Here is a 22459-nt window from a genome sequence, read left to right as displayed (position 1 = left end):
AGTTTGGGCTATCTGGAAATATTTTATTTCAAGAAAATAAAATGCAAAACATTAAATTGCCCTAGCAGTAAGGGTATACCCATTTGTTCACAGGAAGTGAGGAGGAGCCTCCGTATTCATTTCCATAGTGACTAGTATTTTTTTTAATAGAAACTGTGGAGATAGCTCAGTTAGAAAAGAACAGATGTTCAGATATGATGACCCAGGTTCAGCCCCAGCATCCATGTAAAGAGCTGGGCGTGGTGTCACATGCCTAGCTCATAACGCTAGGTGGCGGTTTCCTGAGGACTGACACTCAAGGCGCTCTCTCTCTCTCTCTCTCTCTCTCTCTCTCTCTCTCTCTCTCACACACACACACACACACACACACACACACACAGATGCATGCACATGAGGAGGCATTACTAAACACACACCACTCAGAAACTGAGTGAATATTTTATGCCTTCAACACAGACATCTAACTTGGCGTGATCCAGTTGGCTTAGAAACTGGGAATGGTGCAGATGACATTTCTTTAAGAACGGAGTCTATCCATAGATATTGGAATGTCAGGCTGGCGACGATTTCACTGCATTGAAGGTGTGGCTAAGTGTGCGGCTCTCTTAACCGTGGGAAAACCTCCTCTGTATTTAACCGAGACTGTGTGTTAGAGTATCATGGAGGAAAGGAGTGTGAACCATCATAGCGGAAAGGCTTCCAAGCAGACTGTTGACAGAGGTGTCATGTGGGTGGAATTTTTTGTCGGGACCACTGGCTTTACAAGAAAGGACATGGAGACTGATTATTGATTATAAATGCTCAGCTGATAGCTTAGACTTATTACTAACTAGCTCTTACAACTTAACCCATATTTCTTATCTATGTTTTACCATGTAGTGGTACCTTTTTCCAGCATGTCAAATTCATCTTGCCTCTCTCCGAATCCTGGTGACCCCACCCTTCATCATCCCAGGGCTCTCCTTCAACCACAAGTCTTGCCCAAACTCTTCCTGCCTAACCATTGGCCATTGGCTCTTTATTAGACCAACGAGAGCAACACATCTTCACAGTGTACAATTCTACAACAGCGCCAGGCCTCTCCCTCTGCAGACCTGAGTCATCAAGTCTCTTCTTTCTCCTAGGGCTTTAAAGATCCTGTGTACCGGGAAAGACGAAAGCAGTTCGCTGACATAGCCTACAACTACCGCCAGTAAGTCTCCCTGTTGGACAACCGAGAGAAGAAAATACCCCTAGCCCGTGCTCTAGATCGGCAACAATCAGCCCAGAACACCGTGCTTTGTGTGTGTGTGAAAGAGCTTGTATGTGTGTATGTACATGTATGTGTGTTTGTATGTGTTTGTATATGTGTGCATATGTATGCGTGTTTAAGCTCTCTTGTAATAATGTTTTAAAAAATTGCCTCTAGATCAAACAGAAGTATCCACTGCTGTAGCCCAGCTCTCTCCCAAGTTTGCTAGCTCAGTGTTCGTTGTCTGGAATGACTGGAGAGGCTTCCATCCTGAATGGGGCAGCCTATGGTCTCCACATTAGGCCAGGAGGAAAAGAGCTGGCCATTCCAGCGAATTGATATCCCAGGAGCCTTTGCACCAGCGACACTCCTACGTTCTACTGATCTAGCGTACAGTTTTGTAGGGCAACTATCAGATGGGATTTTTATTTCCTGCTCAGGATTCTATCATTTTAGCCAAGAGAAAATGGCCATATCAAATGTGTGTTTGGGAACATACTGACGTTGCTGTCGTGAGTCCCAGGAACTATGTAAATTGTGACTTGGGGAACTTGTGTTTTGAGGACAGCAGTTTCCAAGGTAAGGGAAAAAGAAAAGACATGCATAAAAAGAAGCTCCAGAGCTGTCCCAGAAACTAAGGTACCAGGACATCAGTGACAGAAGGAAATGCTGGGACCTTGTGGGGTGAAAGCAAATCTACCTGTGGATGGAGAGACATCCAGAGCATTGCTTTCTCCGAATGACTCTGGGAGGGGAAGGATCCAGAGCTGTGTGGCCTTAGTCAATTAAAGTCCATGTGGACCTGGCTTCTGTTTAGCAGAAATTAGGGAACATGGTGACCTTTCTCTGTCCTCACCTTTGTCCCACTAAGTCAGTACATGCAAGAACTCTTCTTCATAGTTATCTATGTTTTACCATGTAGTGGTACCTTTTTCCAGCATGTCAAATTCATCTTGCCTCTCTCCGAATCCTGGTGACCCCACCCTTCATCATCCCAGGGCTCTCCTTCCACCACAAGTCTTGCCCAAACTCTTCCTGCCTAACCATTGGCCATTGGCTCTTTATTAGACCAACGAGAGCAACATCTCTTTGCTGAGTATTTGGGGTTTTGCTAAATTTCATATCCCCCACATAAATAGTATTATAATAAACCCTCATTTTTTTTTCAGATGAGGAAATAGAGGCTAAAAGAAGTCAAATAACTAGGAGGTGACAAAGGCAGGCTTTAACTTTATCTGTCCCTAGAATTGATCTCACCATTTCCACAGTGTCTAGTAGCCCTGGGCCTAAGCAGGTTCAGAACCGGGGATCTCTTTCCGTCTCTCCAGCCCACACCCTAAGACTGTTCTTGTTTCAGGCTTGGCCTTCCCCTCTCAGAGTGGGTTCCGTGTGATGCTCCAGCTCAGTTAGAAGCTCTCGCTCTTTCCCACAGAGTCAGCCAAAGTTCTGTGATTGGGTCTTATCGTTCGTGACTAGACGTGGACCCGTGTGTCAGCCAATCACGGTGGTCAGGATAAAGAGACGATGACTGGACAACCCTGACCACACTCCCAGCTGTAAAGGTGGCCCTGAGTGTCCCCTTCCTCAGACGCCACAGGCCGAAGGAGACAGCATAAGAAGTGTGGGGTCACTGGCTGTGTTTGGTTTTTATTGTTTTCAGCACACAGCTTAGAAGCTGCCAAACTAATGACTCTTAAATTGCAGTTCCCATCAGTCACCTGAGGGGGCGCTATTAAGATCCATCTGTCCTCGACTTTCTGGGCTCCAGTGTATCAGCACAATAGGGCAGGGTCTCATGTCGGCGCTTTGACAAATGTGGTAAATAGAAGCGTACCTTATACCTTAGCATGCTTCTTTGTTCCTCCATCTCAATATTTATAGATTTCTTACCTTCGGTCTAGAACTTGGTTAACTGACAAATCTGTGATTTACACACCTTAAGATAGGTAGCTATATACGCTGTGGTACCTTAGCCTACATTTAAATAGCTCTAACTTCCCAGGAACAGAAACATCAAGCTTGGCAAATGCAACCTGCCCGGACAAGTTTTGAACACGCACCCTAGCTAGTAAATCCAGGTTAGCCATAGCAGAATTGCTTTCGCTGAGTGTGGGGGTCTCTGTTAGAAACAGATGCGCTGTCTAGTGTCTCAGCTCCCTGTCTGCGTATCACTCCGTCCATACTGCTTTATACCTGTGTATACTGCTTTATATGTCGCCTGTGTAGTCTCTGAAAGCACATTTCTACCTTGAACAGACAGACTGCGAGGGAGCAGAAAGGCCAAATGGTTTCCCAGAGTGATAGCAATTCCTCAACCAAACCATGGTTTCCTGTGGGGACCAACATGATAGTGGTTTTTCTCTTGCAAACAATGCTTGTAGTTCATGCTGGTTGGTGGCAGCGTCTCACAAATGGTGAAGCCCGACTCTCTCTTGTGACCCTACTTCCCCGCTGGAGACACCTGTTCCATGCTTGTATTCTAGTGGGCAGCCCATCCCTCGGGTGGACTACACGGAGGAAGAGAAGAAGACCTGGGGGACAGTGTTCAGGACCCTGAAGTCCTTGTATAAAACGCACGCTTGCTACGAACACAACCACATCTTCCCACTTCTGGAAAAGTACTGTGGGTTCCGTGAAGACAACATCCCCCAGCTGGAAGATGTATCCCAGTTCCTGCAGTGTAAGTCCTCAGCAGGGCCAAGTCCTGCAGGCAGTGGCTGGGGAGGGGGGAGGCGGGGAGGAAGCAAAGGCTGTTGGGAGTAGTGGTGTGAGGGAGCCTGCAGGCTGAGTCTCCCAAGGAAAATCCAGCTGCATCGTCTCCTGCCTTCTGTCTCACCTCCATTATCCATCTTCTTCCACCCAAGCAAAAACGGCACATAGCTGTCTCTGAAAGGATTTTTTCTCAGACCCAAAACTGAGGTGCCCAGGCAGTGTTTCCCCTGGAGTGCCCACTGTTAGGAAATGGCTGTCATGCCAAGACAAGGAGAAAGTATGCTTTTCTTGTGGCCCAGTGCCAAGAGTCCCTCGCTCTGAGTCTATTCATCTGGGATGGATCCTGCCTTTGACCTTTTCTGGTTGTGTAAATCTGCCTTCACGTGGTTCACCTGCCAAACAGACACTGTCGCCCTCTTGGCGTCCGTCACAGAGAAATCACGAGAACGGAATGAGATCTTGCATGTGAAGGCACTTGGCATGATGCTGGGTTCACTGTCAGTGTTTGGTGAATCTGAGGGTTAACGTGACCTGATTGCTCGGCAGTGCACTGTCGGAGGGGTAAGCCCCTGCAGAGCCTTCCCAAAGGGAGATAGGTTTCTCCTTCTGACAATGGGATGCTCATTCAGTAAAGCCCCAACAGTCGACCAGTTTCAACTGAACACATACGTATGCAAGGTAGGAAAAGGAGACGTGGGGGGATGGGCCACAGTCATATACAAAGGAATAATTATTCTCTGCATCAGAGCCTCGAAGAGATAGGGAATGGGCCAAAATAAGTATATGGCAGGGAGGGAGCTTAGAACTAGGACAGATGAGGCCATCTTCCAGATCTCTCCCCACATCTAGGATAAAGCAAGGAGCAAGAGTTTGAACTAGAGTGATTATCAACCTGAAAGTGTAGGGTGAAGGGAGAGAGAGCCGGTCCTAAAGATGATCTCCCATTTACTGCTGGATGCTGAGCCCATGGTAAGAATGATGTTAGCATCAATGCTAGCTGTTGCCAGGTTATACAATTGTAGTCAAAAGGCTTTGAAGCCCTGAGACCTGTGACTCTGGACCGAGAGCTTTAACCTATGCCTCAACTTCCCCATCTTTAAAGTAGGGGTGATAAAGTGTCTTCCTCGCAGCTCTTGCAAGGGGCAGCTTGTGCCTGGCATGTAGTGTTAGTCATGGTCATCAGTGGTGCCACCTTCTGCTCCTAGGGAAGAGAGGATTGAGGAGCAGGTGTAGGAAGGAGAGGACGGCTAGCAGTTGGGAGCTTTATGCAAGAGTTATTTGGAGGATGTGGTGTGGATGGGTGCTCAAAAACTTCCCAATACTTTAGCTCTTGATTAGGGAAACATCTACCACTTCTCAGCGCCCCCTACATTGTAGAGCTAAGAGAAACCCATATGCACTGCTTTACAGATGGGGGGGATGAGAGAGAGCCGGAGATGGAGACAGACACACAGACACACAGACACACACACACACACACACACACACGAGAGAGAGAGAAAGAGAGAGAGAGAGAGAGAGAGAGAGAGAGAGAGAGAGAGAGAAATTGAATGCAGTAGATTTCTCGTAGCTTTTCCTCCCAGGATGGCCTGTGTGTGGTATGGTTCTGGAAGAGATTCTGGAAGTCTCATTGTATGCTCTACTCCTAATGCTGATCTTACATCTCCTTGCTACTGCAGAAACATGAGAAGTAGTGGAAAAGTATTTGATCCTGATAAGCAGTAACCACGGAGAAATTTGCTGAATGTTTGTAAGGGACTTAGGCTCTGCTAAGTAATTTTTAGTCATTACTGTTTTGATGCTCAGTATATCCTCAGTAGGACTCACCTAAATTTTGGAGGTGAGAAAACTGAATCTCAGCAACGGGAGTTTACTTGACCCAACACAGCCAAGGGGGCAGAGACCCGAAGCCAAGTCTCCTTGGTAGAAAGTCCACACCCTGGGGCATTGCTTCTCTGCTGGGGGTTACGTAGCCTTTCTGGCTTCACGCTAGGCATTGAGTTTTAGGTTCTTCTGCTTTCCAGCTTGTACCGGGTTCCGCCTCCGACCTGTTGCTGGCTTACTGTCCTCTCGTGATTTCTTGGGTGGCCTGGCCTTCCGAGTCTTCCACTGCACACAGTACATCAGACATGGATCTAAGCCCATGTACACACCTGAACCGTGAGTATCATTCTCCCGCTACCACTGCCCATCACAGTGGGTACTAGTCCTACCTGCTAAGAACGCTAAACAGGTTCATTGCAGGCTGGTCCGCACGGTTTGTTGCCTGCTTTGTTTGATCATAGTTCTAAGAAAAATTCATACCCTGGGATTTTTTTCTTGGTCCAGATAGATGAAATTTGGACTCATAGATCTGGCCATTCTGTGAACCAAGGATTAGGATTCCCTTGCGTAGCAGGAAAAGAGGTTCCATTGAGCCGCAAAGGCAGACCACTGGAGGAAGTTCCAAATAGGACAGGCGCGAGAGTAGCCGAGTGATCTCAGCATCTCTGAAATACGCATTTAGATGGTTCCAGTTCCTTGCTTGGATTATGTCTTGGCCAGAAGGAGAGAATGGGTGGCCACTGTGCTCTCTGCTTGGGCTTCTAGCCACCTCATTAGTCACAGAGAAGTTTATCCAAAGAGATCAGTATGACGCCCCAAATTGTTTCCTTCTTATGACGTTAATGGCTGCCGATTAGAAAGGACTTCTAGCTGTCAACCTGTTACTGTTTTAGATAAATGTAGCCTTTCTTTTTTGACTATTGGCCTACTCTTGGCCAAGAAAAGAACAACTCCTTTGTTAAAAAAAGTTCTTACTGGAAAATCTGGGCACATTATCCCTCTCCAGGTAGGTGAGTAGCAAGGAGACATGGGCTGGGAGGACGCTGAACTGTGTCTCACTCCTTACACAGGTACCTGAGAAGAGACCTATGGGGATGCTGGCTTCCTGTCTCCCAGGACTCTTAGTAGCTCTGACTTTTCTTTCTTTTATATCCTTTTTTTCTTTTCTTTCATACTTTATTTCAAGGGATCCTTTGCTCAGCACAGGGCTTATTCTTTAGAGTGAAGTCCCACGTGTCAATGAGCTGTTTCTTCCTGTCCATTCTCCATATAAGATCCCTGAGTCTAACTTGGTTTCACTAGTCCCTCCACTGAATGCTGTGTTTTCTGTTTTAGTGACATCTGTCATGAACTGTTGGGACACGTGCCTTTGTTTTCAGATCGCAGCTTTGCCCAGTTTTCACAGGTAAGGAAAAAAGACATAGTTCTAGGGATTGATTGGAATGAATCAATCCCTGCCCGACAAAGGGGCTGTCACATGCTCTGTGAGAGTGGAAACAAGGTATCGTTCCACATGCTCTGAGAGTGGAAACAATGTATCGTTCCACATGCTCTGTGAGAGTGGAAACAAGGTATCATTCCAAGAACCCACCGGAGACCGAGAAGGGTGTGTGGTTCTGTGGACCAAGCTGAACACTCATTCCCAGAATTGCGGCCTGGGTCCGGTGACTGATCGTCCTCTGACGTGCCTGTGCCCAACTGGCTAATCTCAATGATTAGCTGTCCATTAGAACCTCCTCACAGATGAAGGAATCTCTCATCTCTATGCAGACGTCACCTCAGCTGCTTCCAAATTTGCCTACTACTTTCCCTCCAGTACTGAGACTTCGGCACTTTCCATCTTGTCAGGTAGTCATCTGTATGTGGACTTGATAACATTGGCCAAGAATCCAATGTCAGTGATCTTATTTATGTATAACTGGCTAGAGAAAGGAAGAAAGAAAGATAGATAGATAAAAGAAATCCAAATGTCCCATTGCCACTGTCAAAACGATACCATGGCTTTGATTCATCTTTTAGAGTAATGGTAAAGCTCAAAATTGTTTTCTGATGAGTTAAAAAAATTCTAATTCTCTCTCATCACTGGGGGGGGGGGATCTCACAATTGTGTGTGTGTAGAGGGCATCTAGGGAGATGGCGTAGCAGTTAAGAGTATATTTCTCTTGCAGAGGATCATAATTTTTGTTCAAGCACCCACATCAGGCAACTAATAGCCACCCTTAATTCTAGCTCTAAGAGAAATGATGACCGTGGTCTCTGCAGGCGTCTGCATTCATATGAATACACCCCACAGAGACACAAGGCATCCAAATAATTTTTAAAAGCTATAAAACTATTTTAAAACAGAGTTGAGTAGCCGGGATTATGGAAGATTGGAAGATGGTTCCAAGGTGCTTATGGGCTCAACCCAGAGCTTTGGTGAATGGGAGCTGTGTGAACTGGGGCAAGTTGAGAAGCCAGCCTGTGCCTCAGTTTCCACGGATTTGAATCAGTAAAATCCCCCCTTTATTAGTCTTCATCCTCACTAAAAAGAATGATAAATCAAAGGATGGCTCATGAGCGAATGCTGCTTCAAGCAGGAGTTAGAGAGTTCTGACACTGTGCGTGAATCCTCACGCATTCCCATTAGCTGCAGCAAGTGTTTACGCTGTTCAGCACTGAAGCTGCCACTTGACGTCTCAAACCCAATAAAAAGGTTCAGCTGATTCCTCAGTACTCGGAAGACACAGGCTCCCCAAACGAAAACACTTGCTGTTTCCACGTGAGGTCAGGAGAATTATGGAGCCCGGAAACCATTGGACCTCAGAAGTGGGAGTGTCTGGCTGAACTTTGACTATGGAAGTGTTATTGCCAATAGTGTAGTTACGGCTGCCAAGATGGTGTTGATTGCTCAAGGCAGTTCTAAAAGGGACTGGTTACTATGACAGGAGAATTAGAAGCTTTCTCCTTGGAGAATAGGAAGCTTACATTCTTGACCCCAGAGATAGTCTGTGTAGCTGTAGAGCAGATGGCAACCTTCCTTAAATCATTTGCATTTTGGGCAGCCCTGGAGAGGAGCGGACAGTTAACGTCAACAGACATTGTTGGATCATCTGTTTGAGGTTCTCAACTTTGACGTGGAAGGTCCCAAGGCAGAGAGTTGTTCTGTGAGAACATTTTGTTTTGATTTAAAGGCAACAGTTTCTTACCACTGTAGAGCAGTATGGGGGTGACGAGGGAGTGCAGAGGGATATTGGGGTCCCCCTATAAGCCAAGATCTTGACTTACAAAGAACAATGACAAGATATTGGGTGTCGTGGCACACACCTCTAATTTGAGCATTTGGAAGAAGGAAGATAAGAAATCCAAGCCTACCCTTGCTTGTACAGTCAGCTTGTGGCTAGCCTGGGATACATGAGACCCTAACTTTGAAAATGATATCAAGAGAAAAAAGGGCAGGGATACGATCTCAGTTTATCAATGGATTCTGTTAAACTCAGCCTATCTAGGAATAGAGATTTAGGAGAAATGAGGTGATAGAGCCAGGCTAGGGGCAATCTGAACTTGAATGGATAAGCATACATGGGTAGCCCGTATATGGTAGTTCTGTTGAACTTGTCCATGTTGGGTTTCATGGTCTAAATTGATGAGGACTACTGACCAGGTCTCTTTCTCAAGAGGGCACCAGATCTCATTACAGATGGTTGTGAGCCATCATGTGTTTGCTGAGAATCGAACTCAGGACCTTTGGAAGGGTAGGCAGTGCTCTTAACCTCTGAGCCATCTAGTTTATCCTAAATCAGACAACACTTTTTATGGGGACAATGTAGGTCAGCCTCTGGGTGGGATCTAGAGAGGCTGCATTGATATAGAGCACGTAGCCTCTTCAAGAAAGACAAAATCCTTCATCCTCCTCCCGGCCCACACCAATTCCTTTAGTGAGTTTAACCAATCCTGTGGCTGTGAATACTATCTCTAATAAAATAACGGACATTTGTGTCCTTGGCTTAGATGTCAAGGCCAAATTCAGTCTTACATATGGCCCATCAACTCAGCGTCTCTGCTCCACTGGACACTGATTAGACATCACTATATTCCTGTCCAGAGGTGAACTCTGAGTCTTCTTCAAAGCATCTGCACCCATAGGTTTCCTTGGATGAACCCATGGCAACTCCGTTCTTTGACTTGCTCAAACTAAAAAAACCTCTGGGGGTTAATGTGATCACCACTCTCGTTCATCTCTTGCTCTCTGTAGCTTCCTTGTTGGCATCTCTGCTCCTGAGGTCTGTACCTTCATGCTACGTGGCCCAGTCAGGGTGGACGTCTAAAAATATGCAGGGTCAATCTGAACCCTTCAGATGGCACTTAGTCAGGCATTGCCTGCCCATGATTGGGTGCCAGGTTGGCTTTGAGGGTTAAGTCTTGATATGGGTTGTGCCAGTGACACTCTTTCTCTCCACCCAGGAAATTGGGCTTGCTTCTCTGGGTGCACCCGATGACTACATCGAGAAACTGGCCACAGTAAGTCTTTCTTGTCCTTGGAGGGGTTATGGGAATGCTTCAGGCTGGGGCCTTCAGATCACTGAAGATTTCTTCTCTCCCTGGCAGCTAGGGCATTTGAAATCATGATAAGAATGTGTCAAATTACAGTCACAAGAATGAGATGTCACATTTTGATTTTTTTTAAGGGGCTGAATTTTTAAGTGAGCATGCTTATAGATATTTCTACACACTTGTTAATAGGATCTCCTTGGAAACATCAACCAGCTGTTCTAGTGGTCCTGAAAAAACTATTGGGCCATAATGTGCCAGGGACTGGCTGGATTTGAATATTTACCTCTCTATTCCTACACTAGAAGGTCTTTAGGGTCTTCCTCAGACAGAGGGTAAAAATGGGTCTTGGCTTCACATTCTTGCCAAACATTGTCCTCTTACCATAGAAGCAGGGACCATGCACACACAGGTGCTATGGAGTCACCAGGGCGGCACCATTGGCAATTTCCTGCCTTCCATTTTCCAGTTTCAATATATCTTAGGAATTTCTCGTTTCAGTGTGTGCCACAGGCAGAAAAGTAGAAGGCATAGAGACATTCCCGCCACACAGAAAAGAACTAGTTGGGAACGTCTAGCACATTCTAACATGTCTTATCACGTCATGGTTTATCTACCCCTGATTCAACAGGTGACAAGAGAGGAAGACATGAGATGCAGACGTGATGCTATGCCCCCCCTCCCCCCGATTCAGAGACTGTATCTGTGCAGACTCCTACTTACCGGATATGTCCTGGTACTTTGGGTACCCAATGCCTTGCTCGTCCCTGATAAGCATCTTTTGCTTGCTTGCTTTCTCTTCCAGATTTACTGGTTTACTGTGGAGTTTGGGCTCTGCAAGGAGGGAGACTCCATTAAGGCATACGGCGCCGGGCTCCTGTCATCTTTTGGCGAATTACAAGTATGAGTTTAACGGACACCAAGCATGGGTGCTTAGAAGCAGGGACACGGGGGAGCATCCTCATCCTTGAGGCTTCGCTGAAGTGAGACTGGATGTGCTTAGAGCTGCGCTTTCTTAGGCAGTCGATGCCTTAGCAGCTATGATCTGGGCACACCTGTGTGTTAGAGGTAGAAATGCAAGCACAAGACTCCAGGACTAGTCGGGCGGTGGTGGCTCATGCCTTTAATCCCAGCACTCGGGAGGCAGAGGTAGGTGGATCTCTGTGAGTTCGAGGCCAGCCTGGTCTACAAGAGCTAGTTCCAGGACAGGAACCAAAAAGCTACGGAGAAACCCTGTCTCGAAAATCAAAAAAAAAAAAAAAAAAAACTCCAGGACCCTGTGAAGGAGAGGCCTCCTGAGTCTAAGCCGACCTGGACATGCAACTTTGTAAATATGCAAACATATGCCAAGAAATATGGTCGGCGCTCCCAGTGTCTGTTGAGTTCCTTACTATGAAGTGTTTGCAGTGAGTTCTTTCTAGCTAACTGTAGGTTTTTCATGAGCTATGGAGAGCTGATCCAGTACATGCTAGACAGCTCAGTTTACTGGATTTGCACTGGGCTAGGGAAACAGCGGGATGAGAGGAACTTTGCAGATGGATTATGGGATGGAGGTGAGAACATAGGCATTGGATTAGCCAAGAACTTCTCTCTGGGTCCCTGCAGTACTGTCTATCAGAGAAGCCGAAGCTGCTGCCCCTGGACCTGGAGAAGACGGCCTCGCAGGAGTACAGCGTCACAGAGTTCCAGCCCTTGTACTACGTGGCAGAGAGTTTCAATGATGCCAAGGAGAAAGTGAGGTGAGATTCCAGAAAGAAGGCCCGAGACTGCCTGTTCCAACTGAGGTCTATTTAGTGAGGTGTGAACATTCCCCCAAGGTCGAAGGGGGTGCTCCGTAAGAAGAGAAGGGAAGAGACTTGGTCCAGTCATAATCAGAGATGTGCATCTCATGACACAAGGCACCCACTCACTAAGCTGAAGTTGCTTTCAGAGAGGGCAAGTGGAAGCAGACTTTGTGAGTCACAAGTCATGCAGTAGCATGTGTGATGACCCTCTGAGCTGGGGACTGTCACTAACCTGATCTTAGAGAACAATAAGGAATGTGATGAACAGAGGAGAAAAAAGCCTATTGCTCATGATCCCAAGGGCTGTAACTGACAAGAAAGGAAGCCAGACAGCATGACTTGGGGACTTAGGATGCTGCTCTTGCCAAACCTGGGGCAACTTACTGCCTGTCCTGATAATTGCCATTTTCAGTACAGTAGCTTTCACTTTCATCATAGGCTAACCTAGACATAATATCTAAGGTGTCTTTCGAGCGTCTTGTTAGTTATACTGATTGATGTCCCTCATAAAGACCATCCCTGCGAGATTCCTACAGACTTGGGAGTCATGCATAGGGAAGGCAGGAAAGCACCCAGATGAGAACCAAGCTGCCTGGGTTCCTTCATGGCACTGCAACTGACATTGATGGCCCACGTCCTGTTTACCAAAGTTCAGCCTCTGTGTTTGTAAACTAGAGGTAACCACAGTACTTAATTCTTAGGGCTTGGGTAAAGGGTTACTTAGTGATATTTTTAAGGGGTTTAGAACAGTTAGAATTTAATATGGTCCTAGGTTCATTTCAGACACCTAATCCATGCCACTATAGTTGTTTTAGTTAATTGACCAGAGCTGTGTTTCTTTTTGCAGTGATTGTCAAGTACCTTTGATATTTTTTTAAAGTAGTACTCTGTAGCTAGGTTTCATTTTCTCAGTTACCTTATTGAATAAGTCATTGCCTATTGCGCTTTTACACATGCATACAAAGGCTTCTCCAGCTGCCCTCACTCAGTTGTATTTTACGTCTCTGCCCCAGCTTCTGAGCTGCTGTTCTAGGGAGTTCCAGAGCTTATAGCAAAGTAAAGGCACTTGGAGCCCCTTCAGCATAACCTCTCTCTAAATGGTACCCTTCACTTAGGCCCTTGATTTTGGTTTCAGGGCCTTTGCTGCCACCATCCCCCGGCCCTTCTCAGTTCGCTATGACCCCTACACTCAAAGGGTTGAGGTCCTAGACAACACTCAGCAGTTGAAGATTTTGGCTGATTCCATCAATAGTAAGTACCTCTTAGCCTCTTGGTACCTCACTACCTTCTCTCCCAGGATAGAGGCCATCTCTTCTAACCTTTCCTATGGGGACAAAAGAAACATCTCCATAAATGTCATAGGTTCGCTGGAGGGGAAGGGTTGTGTAAACTGCCTAACCTGTCCCTTTGACCTCCTGGCATCCAATCCCATCTCTCACCACTTCTCCACCTTCTTGCATGCAGCCCGACACTCTCAGGTTTTCCCTCATTATTTGCCTTTTGGCTGCTTTTCTTCTCAATGACAGTGGATATCACCCTGCCTGGAATCTCAACTGAGAACTAAGTTCTGTCTGCTTCCTTGGCTGTCCACTCCCCAACCCCTCTACTGATGTCAGCCTGCTGCTCTTCCTTGGTGGTGGATGTTATAACAGTTACTGTAGTAACATTGCCGGGCTCCCTTGTTCATACCTGCTTCACCGTGGCCCCCGAAATCACCCTCTAGCAACATGGACCAGCTTCTGGTCCCTGCACACTCACCTGACTTTTGCCCATGGCATCCTTTCTGCTTCAAACACTCTTCTTCCAGGCCTATGTGAGGTGTCCAAAGCCAGTCCATCTCCCATGTGTAGCACAGACATCTCTTCTTGTAGGACATCTTTGTATTCTTGTAGATCTTCCTTCCAGAGGATTTCACCATTTTAGAATCACTCTGTTCTCAATTAGACCTGAACATAGCTAAATATCAGACTCTTTGTCAAGTCTCTAGAACCTAGCCTTACTCATAAGGATTATATTCGATACTTTAGTGTAGATGGAGGCTGCTCGTTCACTCCCAGCTTCCCAGCCCCAAAATAATCACACAGCAACTATGTTATTTAAATCACTGCTTGGCCAGTCATATAAGCATATTGCTAGCTAGCTCTTATATCTTAAATTAACCCACTTCTATTAATCTGTGTATTGTCACATGGCTGTGGCTTACCAGGCAAAGTTCCAATATCTGTCTCTTCCAGCAGCTACATGTCGTCTCACTGATTCCACCTACTTTCTCCCAGCATTCAGTTTAGTTTCCCCAGCTAGCTCTATTATGTCCTATCACAGACCAAAGCAACTTCTTTATTCATTAACCAATAAAAGCAACCCATCTACGGAAGGACTTCCCGCACCACTTATGAGCTTTTGAATGAATGGGTGAGGAATGCCTGCAGGAAACCACCAAAAGATGTTTATATAATTAAATCATATTTCTGTAAGAGCAAAAGAAACTTTGTATGCACCACTAAAACACTGGGATTCATAATATGTAATGGCCTCATATATAAGCCCAGCTGTTTCAGGCAGAGTGTGTGCATCTGTGTGTCCAGAACCAAAACTGCACTTGAGTGGCATCATATGACACAGGCTAGCACTACAAAACTACCCTGGATTCATTATGGATCTAATTTATAATTAGGTTTTTATTTCCATTATCAGTATAGTGGGCATGGTGGCAGGCAGGCAGGCACAGTGCTGGAGAAGTAGCTGAGAATTCTATATCCAGATCCACAGGCAGTAGGAAAAGAGAGTGAGCCATTGGGCTTGGCTTGGGCTTCTGAAACCTCAAAACCCACTCCTAGTGACATACTTCCTCCAACAATGTCACACCCACTCCCATAAAGCCACACCTTCTAATTCTTTTCAAGTAGGGCCACTCCCTAATGACCACTCATTCAAATATTTGAGCCCATGGGGGCCATCCCTATTCAAATCATCCCAAGTGCTGAAAAAAAAAAAAAAGATAGCCCTGAGTTGTAGTACCAAGCTAAATTTCCTCAATTTGTGCAGAGGCTTTGGACCTCAGATGATTCTGACATGGGGGACTTAAATGAACCCCACTCCTTTCGTTGAAGTCTTGAAGCTGTTATGGATAGATGTGTCAAAAAGAGCACACAGCCCTGGGCATTTTCTTGGAAAGCCTGTTGCTTAAACAAACCCCTTTAGCTCCAGGAAACATCTTGTGAAGGGTAGGGGCAGATCATATAGACAACCCTAGAACTCATTACACACTAGACCCAGCCTAGTGCTGTCTCTGTAGCTAATGGGCAATTGCTCTGAAGTTTAGGGTGATCCACCCCAGCGACCCTACTGGGCTTCACATCTATTAACAAGTGACTCACCTATTTGCCGTTCTTCTTCGCAGGTGAGGTTGGAATCCTCTGCGGTGCCTTGCAGAAAATAAAGTCATGAACAGGAAATGACGTCATGGGTAGAACTTGGGAGATCAACCAAAAATCTGTTGATAGACATATAATGACCGCTTCTTTCCATCTGACAAGAAAAACCTTGATTTGAAATGTTGGCTTTTATTACTTCTTACACAGTGGGCATCACCAATTAAATCTAACTTCTCTTAAATGAAAATATATTAAAACCTACCAGGGGTCAATCTTTCAGAGTCATCTTTATGATTTAGACATCTTATACCTTTAGTTTAAAATGTAATTTCTCACCTCCTTTCAATATTCATTAAAATTTGTTACCCTTAGGCTTTTTTTTTTTATTTTCGAGACAGGGTTTCTCCGTAGCTTTTGGTTCCTGTCCTGGAACTAGCTCTTGTAGACCAGGCTGGCCTCGAACTCACAGAGATCCACCTGCCTCTGCCTCCTGAGTGCTGGGATTAAAGATGTGCGCCACCACCGCCCGGCACCCTTAGGCTTTATCTGTTTGTTTTTATCTCCCAGGTAAGCCCTAATGGAATACACACACACACACACACACACACACACACACACACACACACGTATATAGATGGCTAAGTGTAAAACATAAGACTGTCCTCAGGGATAAATCATTTGGTTCAGTACAGATCTCAATCTATGAAGCTGAGCTTCTATGTTCATTCACTATGGCTCTGAGAACGGTTTGATTATTCTGCCTGTGTAAATCTCCTCTGATTTGAGACTTCTCAAGATAGTTATAAGCAATAAAGCTTTAAATCATTATATAAAACATTATGTGTGCTTTATTTATGCATAGTGTGCTGCAGACTATGGACCTGCCCACCACATCCCTCTCCCACAGCTGCTGACGTCATTTTCATGTTACTTCTCAAGTACGTTTGAGAAATAGTTTGAAGGCACTTGTCATCTGGCAGATATTAGCTGGGGATAATAGAGTAAACATTGGAAGAATAGCTGGACACATTTAAAAATAGCAAATCCACTAGAAAAGTGAGGCTTTTATTTATGCTGGAGAGAAATGTCAATGTTACGAAATTTTAAAGCTTCAAATGCTTTTTGAATTAAATATTTTTCTCACTGCCTTAGAAATCCATTAGCTGGGAAATCTTGGGACACAAACTCGAGACTCAGGGACCCAGCCCACTGCATGTATCTTTATGATCACTGAAGTCAGTTGTGGGGCATCAGTAGACTTTGGTTTTTATTGGTTATGAATTTTTCATGAATACATGTAACATATGAGATACAATGGGGGCTGTCTTTGTCTTTTAGGATGTGATTTAAAGTTCTTACACAGCGCACAATTGATTTTGGAAGCAGTTACGTCTTAGGGGATTTTTGTGGTGTTTCTTCAAGGCTATGTCTCAGACCAACTGTAGCATCAGCATTAACCTGGAGCCCTCTCCTCTCTCTTCCCATTTAGAACCACGGGGCAAGATGCTCAGCAGCATCCCCAGGTTACCCTTTCCTTCACATTCGCTTATTTATTTATTTTATTGGGGTCTTGTGCATATGTCATGTATACATGCATGTGAGTGTTTATGGGTGTGCAGTATCTACATGTGCAGATGTGTGTGCCTGTGGTTATTCATCTGAAGGTCAGAAATCAGTGTTGGATATCTCCCTCTCATATTCTCCACCTTATTCTTTGAGTCAGAGTCTCTCATTGAGCCTGGAGCCCAGTGTTGGTGTAGAATGGATAGCCAAGTACCCATGATCCTCTGGTCTCCGCTCTTCTGTGCTGGATTACACGTGGGTGCAGTTGCTCCTGACCTTTTGCTTGAGTGGGATCACAACTAAAGTCCTCATGCTTGCACTGCAAGAACTTTACTCACCAAGACATCTCTCTACCCAGCAATCCAGGATGACCGAAATGGAAGAAAGCAAGCACTGATAGAGAGATGCTCTGTGTTCAGGGATTGCAAGAACTAATATTGTTCAAAAGTCCATCTAAGGTTGTGTTTTCCTCCTCCCCAGCCAAACTATATGGGTAGCACAAATGGACTTGGTGCCGGGACTGAAAAGAATAACGAGAACTTGAAGTTTGGAGGGGTAGGGGAGGAGGCGGAGCTAGATCAGGAAGAAGTCATGGAGAGGGGGTGAATGTGATTACAGCACATTGCATGAAATCAACAAAAAATTAATTTGAAATGCTCATCTAATCATAAGTGATTAGCGGATGTAATGAAATTCTTGTCCAACCCCATTGATCTTTTAGCAGAATTAGAAAAATAAATCCTACAACACACCCAGACTCCTCAAAGCCCACTATTAGCTAAGGAAACCTTGAAGAAAAAGAATAACACTCGAGGCATTACACCACTTAATCTCATAATGACCTATAATCAAAACACCAGGGTATTATCATGTAAAGAAGACATCTAGAAAAGTGGGACAGAATAGAGAGCCCAGCAATAAATCTACATTTATGATCAGTTGATTCTTGACAAATGTGCCACAGATATTCCAAGGTGGAGAAAGACAAACTTTTAAAACTAGTAGTGGAGAAGCTAAATATGGATATGCAAAAGAATGCAGTTGAGCTTTTAGTTAATATCTTATATGAAAAGCAATTAAAAATGTAACAATACAATTAACAGAGTGGAAAGGCAACCTGTGGAATAAAAATATTTTTAAAACGTACGAATGTGTACATGTGCGTGTGTTCCTATGTGTATATGTATGCATATATTATAGCCAAAATACATAAAGAGCTAAACTGAAAGGCAAGAAAAGAATCTGACTACACAGCATGCAAAGGACCAAGTGCTGCAGCTCCAGAGTCCATCCAGAGGTTGCAGAAGGTGGGGCAGACCAGGGCCTTAAACACCCACTGGGCAATGCTGGCCAGGACCATGGACAGCTCCCACTCCCTGGTTCTTTTACTAGAAATCAATCTTAGGTTCTAATCCCTAGAATAAACATCATGCGGACGGTTCTGTCTTTCCCTAGCTACAGAACTTCCCACCCACCACCAGGTGTTTTCTGAATTACTCCAGTTCAGCCTTGAGCTAGGAGGCACGCGATGGTCCAAAGTTGAAGAGCTCAGAAAGGACAACGCTTACAGTTGTCTGGAGCTCAGTTTCCATATCCTCATAGGACAAGTGACAATCGAGTGGGGCATCCAACAGAGAAAGCAGCTACAGCACTGGAGATATGAGAGCCCAAGTCACTGCTTTTGCTTCAGGGGTGGGTGGTGATGGGGTGGTGGGAGAACTAGGGGAAAAGAGGAGAGGCCTGCTTCCTTTGAGGTCTTGTTCATTTCCAAGAAAGGAAAAGGAGAGATGCGTCAGAGTCCTCCACTCAACTGAGATATAGAGACAAAGATAGATAGATAGATAGATAGATAGATAGATAGATGATAGACAGAGGGTTTTATGTTTGTGTCTCTGTTTTTGCAAGGCAAGAGGTCAAGGTTGAATGCTTTCTTCAATGGCTCGATGAAAAAAAGACCCCATTTTCTGAGACAGGGTCTCCCACTGAACCTGGTGCTCACTGATTAAACCAATCTAACGGGCGAAGAATGGAGCTGAGCTCATTAGAATCGACAGAGTCCCTCTTCTTTCCCATCTTCTCTTTCCTCACCCACCTGTGTGTGGAAGAGGGCCTGTAATTTGATATTGATCTTCTCAATACCCACACTTCAGCAGCCACTGGAATTTCATTACAGTCTTCTAGTCCCTTTCCTTTCTTTGAAAATTAATATTCTCATTTATTCTTTGAAAATCTCATGTATTTATACAATGTATTTTGCTCATAGTTACTACCTTCCTCCAACCCCTTCTAGTGCCCTCAACCCTGTCAACTTTCCAACTCAAGCCCTCTTTTTTATTGTTGCTAAAAATACCCTGACTCCAATAGCACTACCCATATGTGCATGGGTGTGGAGTCATCTACTGGAGCATGAACAACCTCCCAGCAGCCACATCTCCAAAGGAAAGTGACTATCCCTCCCTGAGCAGCCATCAACTATCAATAAAGCATCCACTAGGGCTGATCCCTCAAGGGCACTCTCCCCATCTGTGCTGCAATTTGGATTGGCTTCACCTTGTCCGGGTCTTGTGTGGGTAACCGTAGTTGCCGTGAGTTGCTTTGTGCAGTGGCTATGTCATGTTCAGAAGGTGGCATTTCACAGCTCTCCTATCCTATTTAGTAGTTTTTGACAACTTGATACAGCCTAGCATCACGTGGGAAGAGCGAGCCTCCATCAGATAGGCCTGTGAACCTGCCTGTGGGATATTGTGTTGATTGCTAATTGGCAGAGAAAGGTAGAGCCCTAGGCAGGTGAACCTGGGTTGTATGAGAAAGCTAGCCAAGTGAACTAGAGAGCAGCGTTACTCGGCTGGTTCTGCGGTGAGTTCCTGCCTCGTCCCTACATTAGATACTCTCAATGACTGATTTCCTAGAAGTGCAAGCCGGGATTAACTCTGCCCTGTCCAAGCTGCTTTGGGTCAAAATGTCTTATCTCAGGCACAGAAGGAAAGTAGACAGTGCCCCATTCTTGGGCTCTTAGATTTTTTTCCCTCCACCCTCTTCTGCTATATTCCCTTAGCTTTGGCTAGGGAGAGATTCAGCTAGGCACCCACCCACAGCTGAGCGCTCAAGTTTACTCATACTCAGCACTCTGGTTATGAGTCTCTGCATCCACCGCCCACTACAAAAGGAAGCTCCTGTATTGTATTAGGAAGTATCTAGAAACAAGCCAAGCGCACATCATGAAGAGGTTGTTTAGACATATTATTGCACCTATAAAAGCTGACTTGGGAAGCTTACTACATATTGTAAAATGAAAAAAAGACCACACTTTAGGTTTTAAAAGATAGCAATAGGTTATATGTATAGCTCATGGAAGAAATAAAGTCTAGTGATTAAGAATGCTGACTGTGGTCACTGTGACTGGAAACCAAACTGAAAGATACTTTTTTCTTTGCTTTATATTATCTTTTTAAATTTACTTTTATTTTTTATTATTTTAAAATAAGGCAAGTTATCTTTTTCATTTTATATACATCCAGTCCATTTGGTGTTCTGTAAGCTTCTTGTACCTTCATAGGGATAGCTTTCTTTAGGTTGAGAAAGTTTTCTTCTGTGATTTTGTTGAATATATTTTCTGTGCCTTTGAGCTGGAGTTCTTCTCCCGGTGAAGCAGTGAGTTTTTATTGGGGTTACTAACAGGAGTGTGGTGAGGCTGAGGGCCCATTTATAGGAGCAGAGATGACTCAGAACAACAGCAGCATCACCAAAAATCCCACCCCAAAATGCCTAACAACCCATGAAAGTTACAACCCCAGAACAATCTGCAAAATTTGCAGGCAGCTGGGCCAACTCTTTGTGGCTCCGCTGGTCAGAGTCCCTCGCTCCACTTCTGGCAGCTGCTTACTGGTTACTATAAACCTGAGGAGGGATCTTGGAAAATCTCCTGAGTTTCTGCTTTCTGAGACATATGACATTTTGTTTACCTTTGGGGCCTCACAGGCTTTCTGCTCCATTCTGAGATGGGAACTGAGGAGCTGGAGTGCCTTCCTGTCCCCATGCCCTCAGAATAATCACGGCCCCTGGGAGGGACTTCTTGGTGATGACGAATAAAGTCAGCACTTTTAGGGAGAGCACGTCAGAGACACTGCCTGGCATGGTCGTTAGTGAGTTTGACTTTACTACGACTCTGATCGTTAACTGAATCACTAAGAAAACCAATGATACCGTGTGTGGGAAATGCTTTAAACTACAGTGCTTGCCCTGTGCATAGGGAGATTCTGCTAAAACCAGAGAAGCCCTTCTCCTCTTGGGAGCAAATTGCAAAAACACTCACGCACACAAACAAATAAAGCTAAAGCAGGAAATGGCTTAACCCTTAAGGAAATGTCTTATTTCTATAACAATAAGCTCATTGCCCTGGTAGGCATGGTCCAATGTCACCACTTTGAGCACTACCTCAACAGTGTGTTCCTTTGAGCTAACAATGTCTCCTGTTTACAAGGTCACTGATGGCACACACAGAGGCCAAGCACTTGCCTTGTCTTCCCAGCTGGCTGACTGGCAGCAATCAGGGGCTCATATCATTAGCAAACTATTTCTTAATGAGTGCCACATGTTGATTGCCTGAACAATGGTGTCTGAACTGTTAACTGATACTGAGACTAGGTTGGGCTCATCACCATGCATCCCCTGAAACTGAGACCTGAGTCACACAATATCTTAGTAAGAACCTCAGTAGGAAGCAGACGATACGCTGAAAATAGTAAAATTGGGAGAATTTAATAAAAGGTCTGTGAGTAGTAGAGAGATATTGAGGAAGCCACCAAGAGGTGATACGGAACCTAGGGCCCGCCAACAACCTACTCTGTGTGCTTCCCTGAGCTTGAAGAATAGGAAGCTGATATGAGGATATAGGTCCGAAGATTTGGATAGAGAGCACTGCTGTTGAATATCTTTGTCCATTTATAGGGGAGTCTGTGAGGCTGAGACTGCTAGTCAAGGAGGAAGCTGGAAGAATGAATGGCTACATCCCTCTGAAAGCCACGGTGCGAGGGAACCATTAATACAAGACTGTTCCCCAGAACAGGCACCGAGAATGGGTTGGCGCAGGGGACGACGACAGTGCACTTGGAGGAGTGAAGGGACATTAGCGTAGGAGCAGAGGGGCATTGTCACCAATGGGTGCTGAGCATGTGCCCTGTGCAGAGACTTGTGGACAGGCCAGCAGGATTCACTGGGAGTACAATTGTTCAAGATAAGGTTATTTTGTTTCCTTTTCCAATATAAACCATCTGAAACTACAGACATCTTTAATTTGTAAGTACAAATCCCCTTGGGAACAACACAGGAAGATAACAAGTGGCTTGGGCCATCACCACTTGACGAGGGATTCAGGGAAAGGCGGGTACCCTGACCTTTCAGAGAAAACTGAAGAAATCTGCTCCCAGGAGGGTTTGCAGAGG

At 45.2% G+C, this 22459-nt stretch overlaps 1 protein-coding gene across 1 annotated transcript in view; it reads left to right on the top strand.

The window, feature by feature from the left end:
* Positions 1-15716, top strand: part of Pah (phenylalanine hydroxylase) — a 48120-nt gene extending 32404 nt beyond the window's left edge. The window contains exons 5-13 of the mRNA XM_041670958.1: positions 1125-1192; positions 3715-3911; positions 5968-6103; positions 7103-7172; positions 10211-10267; positions 11103-11198; positions 11903-12036; positions 13217-13332; positions 15482-15716. Coding sequence (XP_041526892.1) covers positions 1125-1192; positions 3715-3911; positions 5968-6103; positions 7103-7172; positions 10211-10267; positions 11103-11198; positions 11903-12036; positions 13217-13332; positions 15482-15528 — 921 coding nt within the window. The 3' untranslated portion in view covers positions 15529-15716. The remainder of the gene's footprint in view (positions 1-1124; positions 1193-3714; positions 3912-5967; positions 6104-7102; positions 7173-10210; positions 10268-11102; positions 11199-11902; positions 12037-13216; positions 13333-15481) is intronic.
* The last annotated feature ends 6743 nt before the right edge of the window (positions 15717-22459 follow it).

Source organism: Microtus oregoni, unplaced genomic scaffold (genome assembly GCF_018167655.1).
Source record: "Microtus oregoni isolate MIOR12 unplaced genomic scaffold, Mior012 000001F_ref0000356, whole genome shotgun sequence".
Lineage (NCBI taxonomy): Eukaryota > Metazoa > Chordata > Mammalia > Rodentia > Cricetidae > Microtus > Microtus oregoni.
Note: the sequence above shows the minus strand (reverse complement) of the source record. Positions and strands in the feature narration are given on the sequence as shown.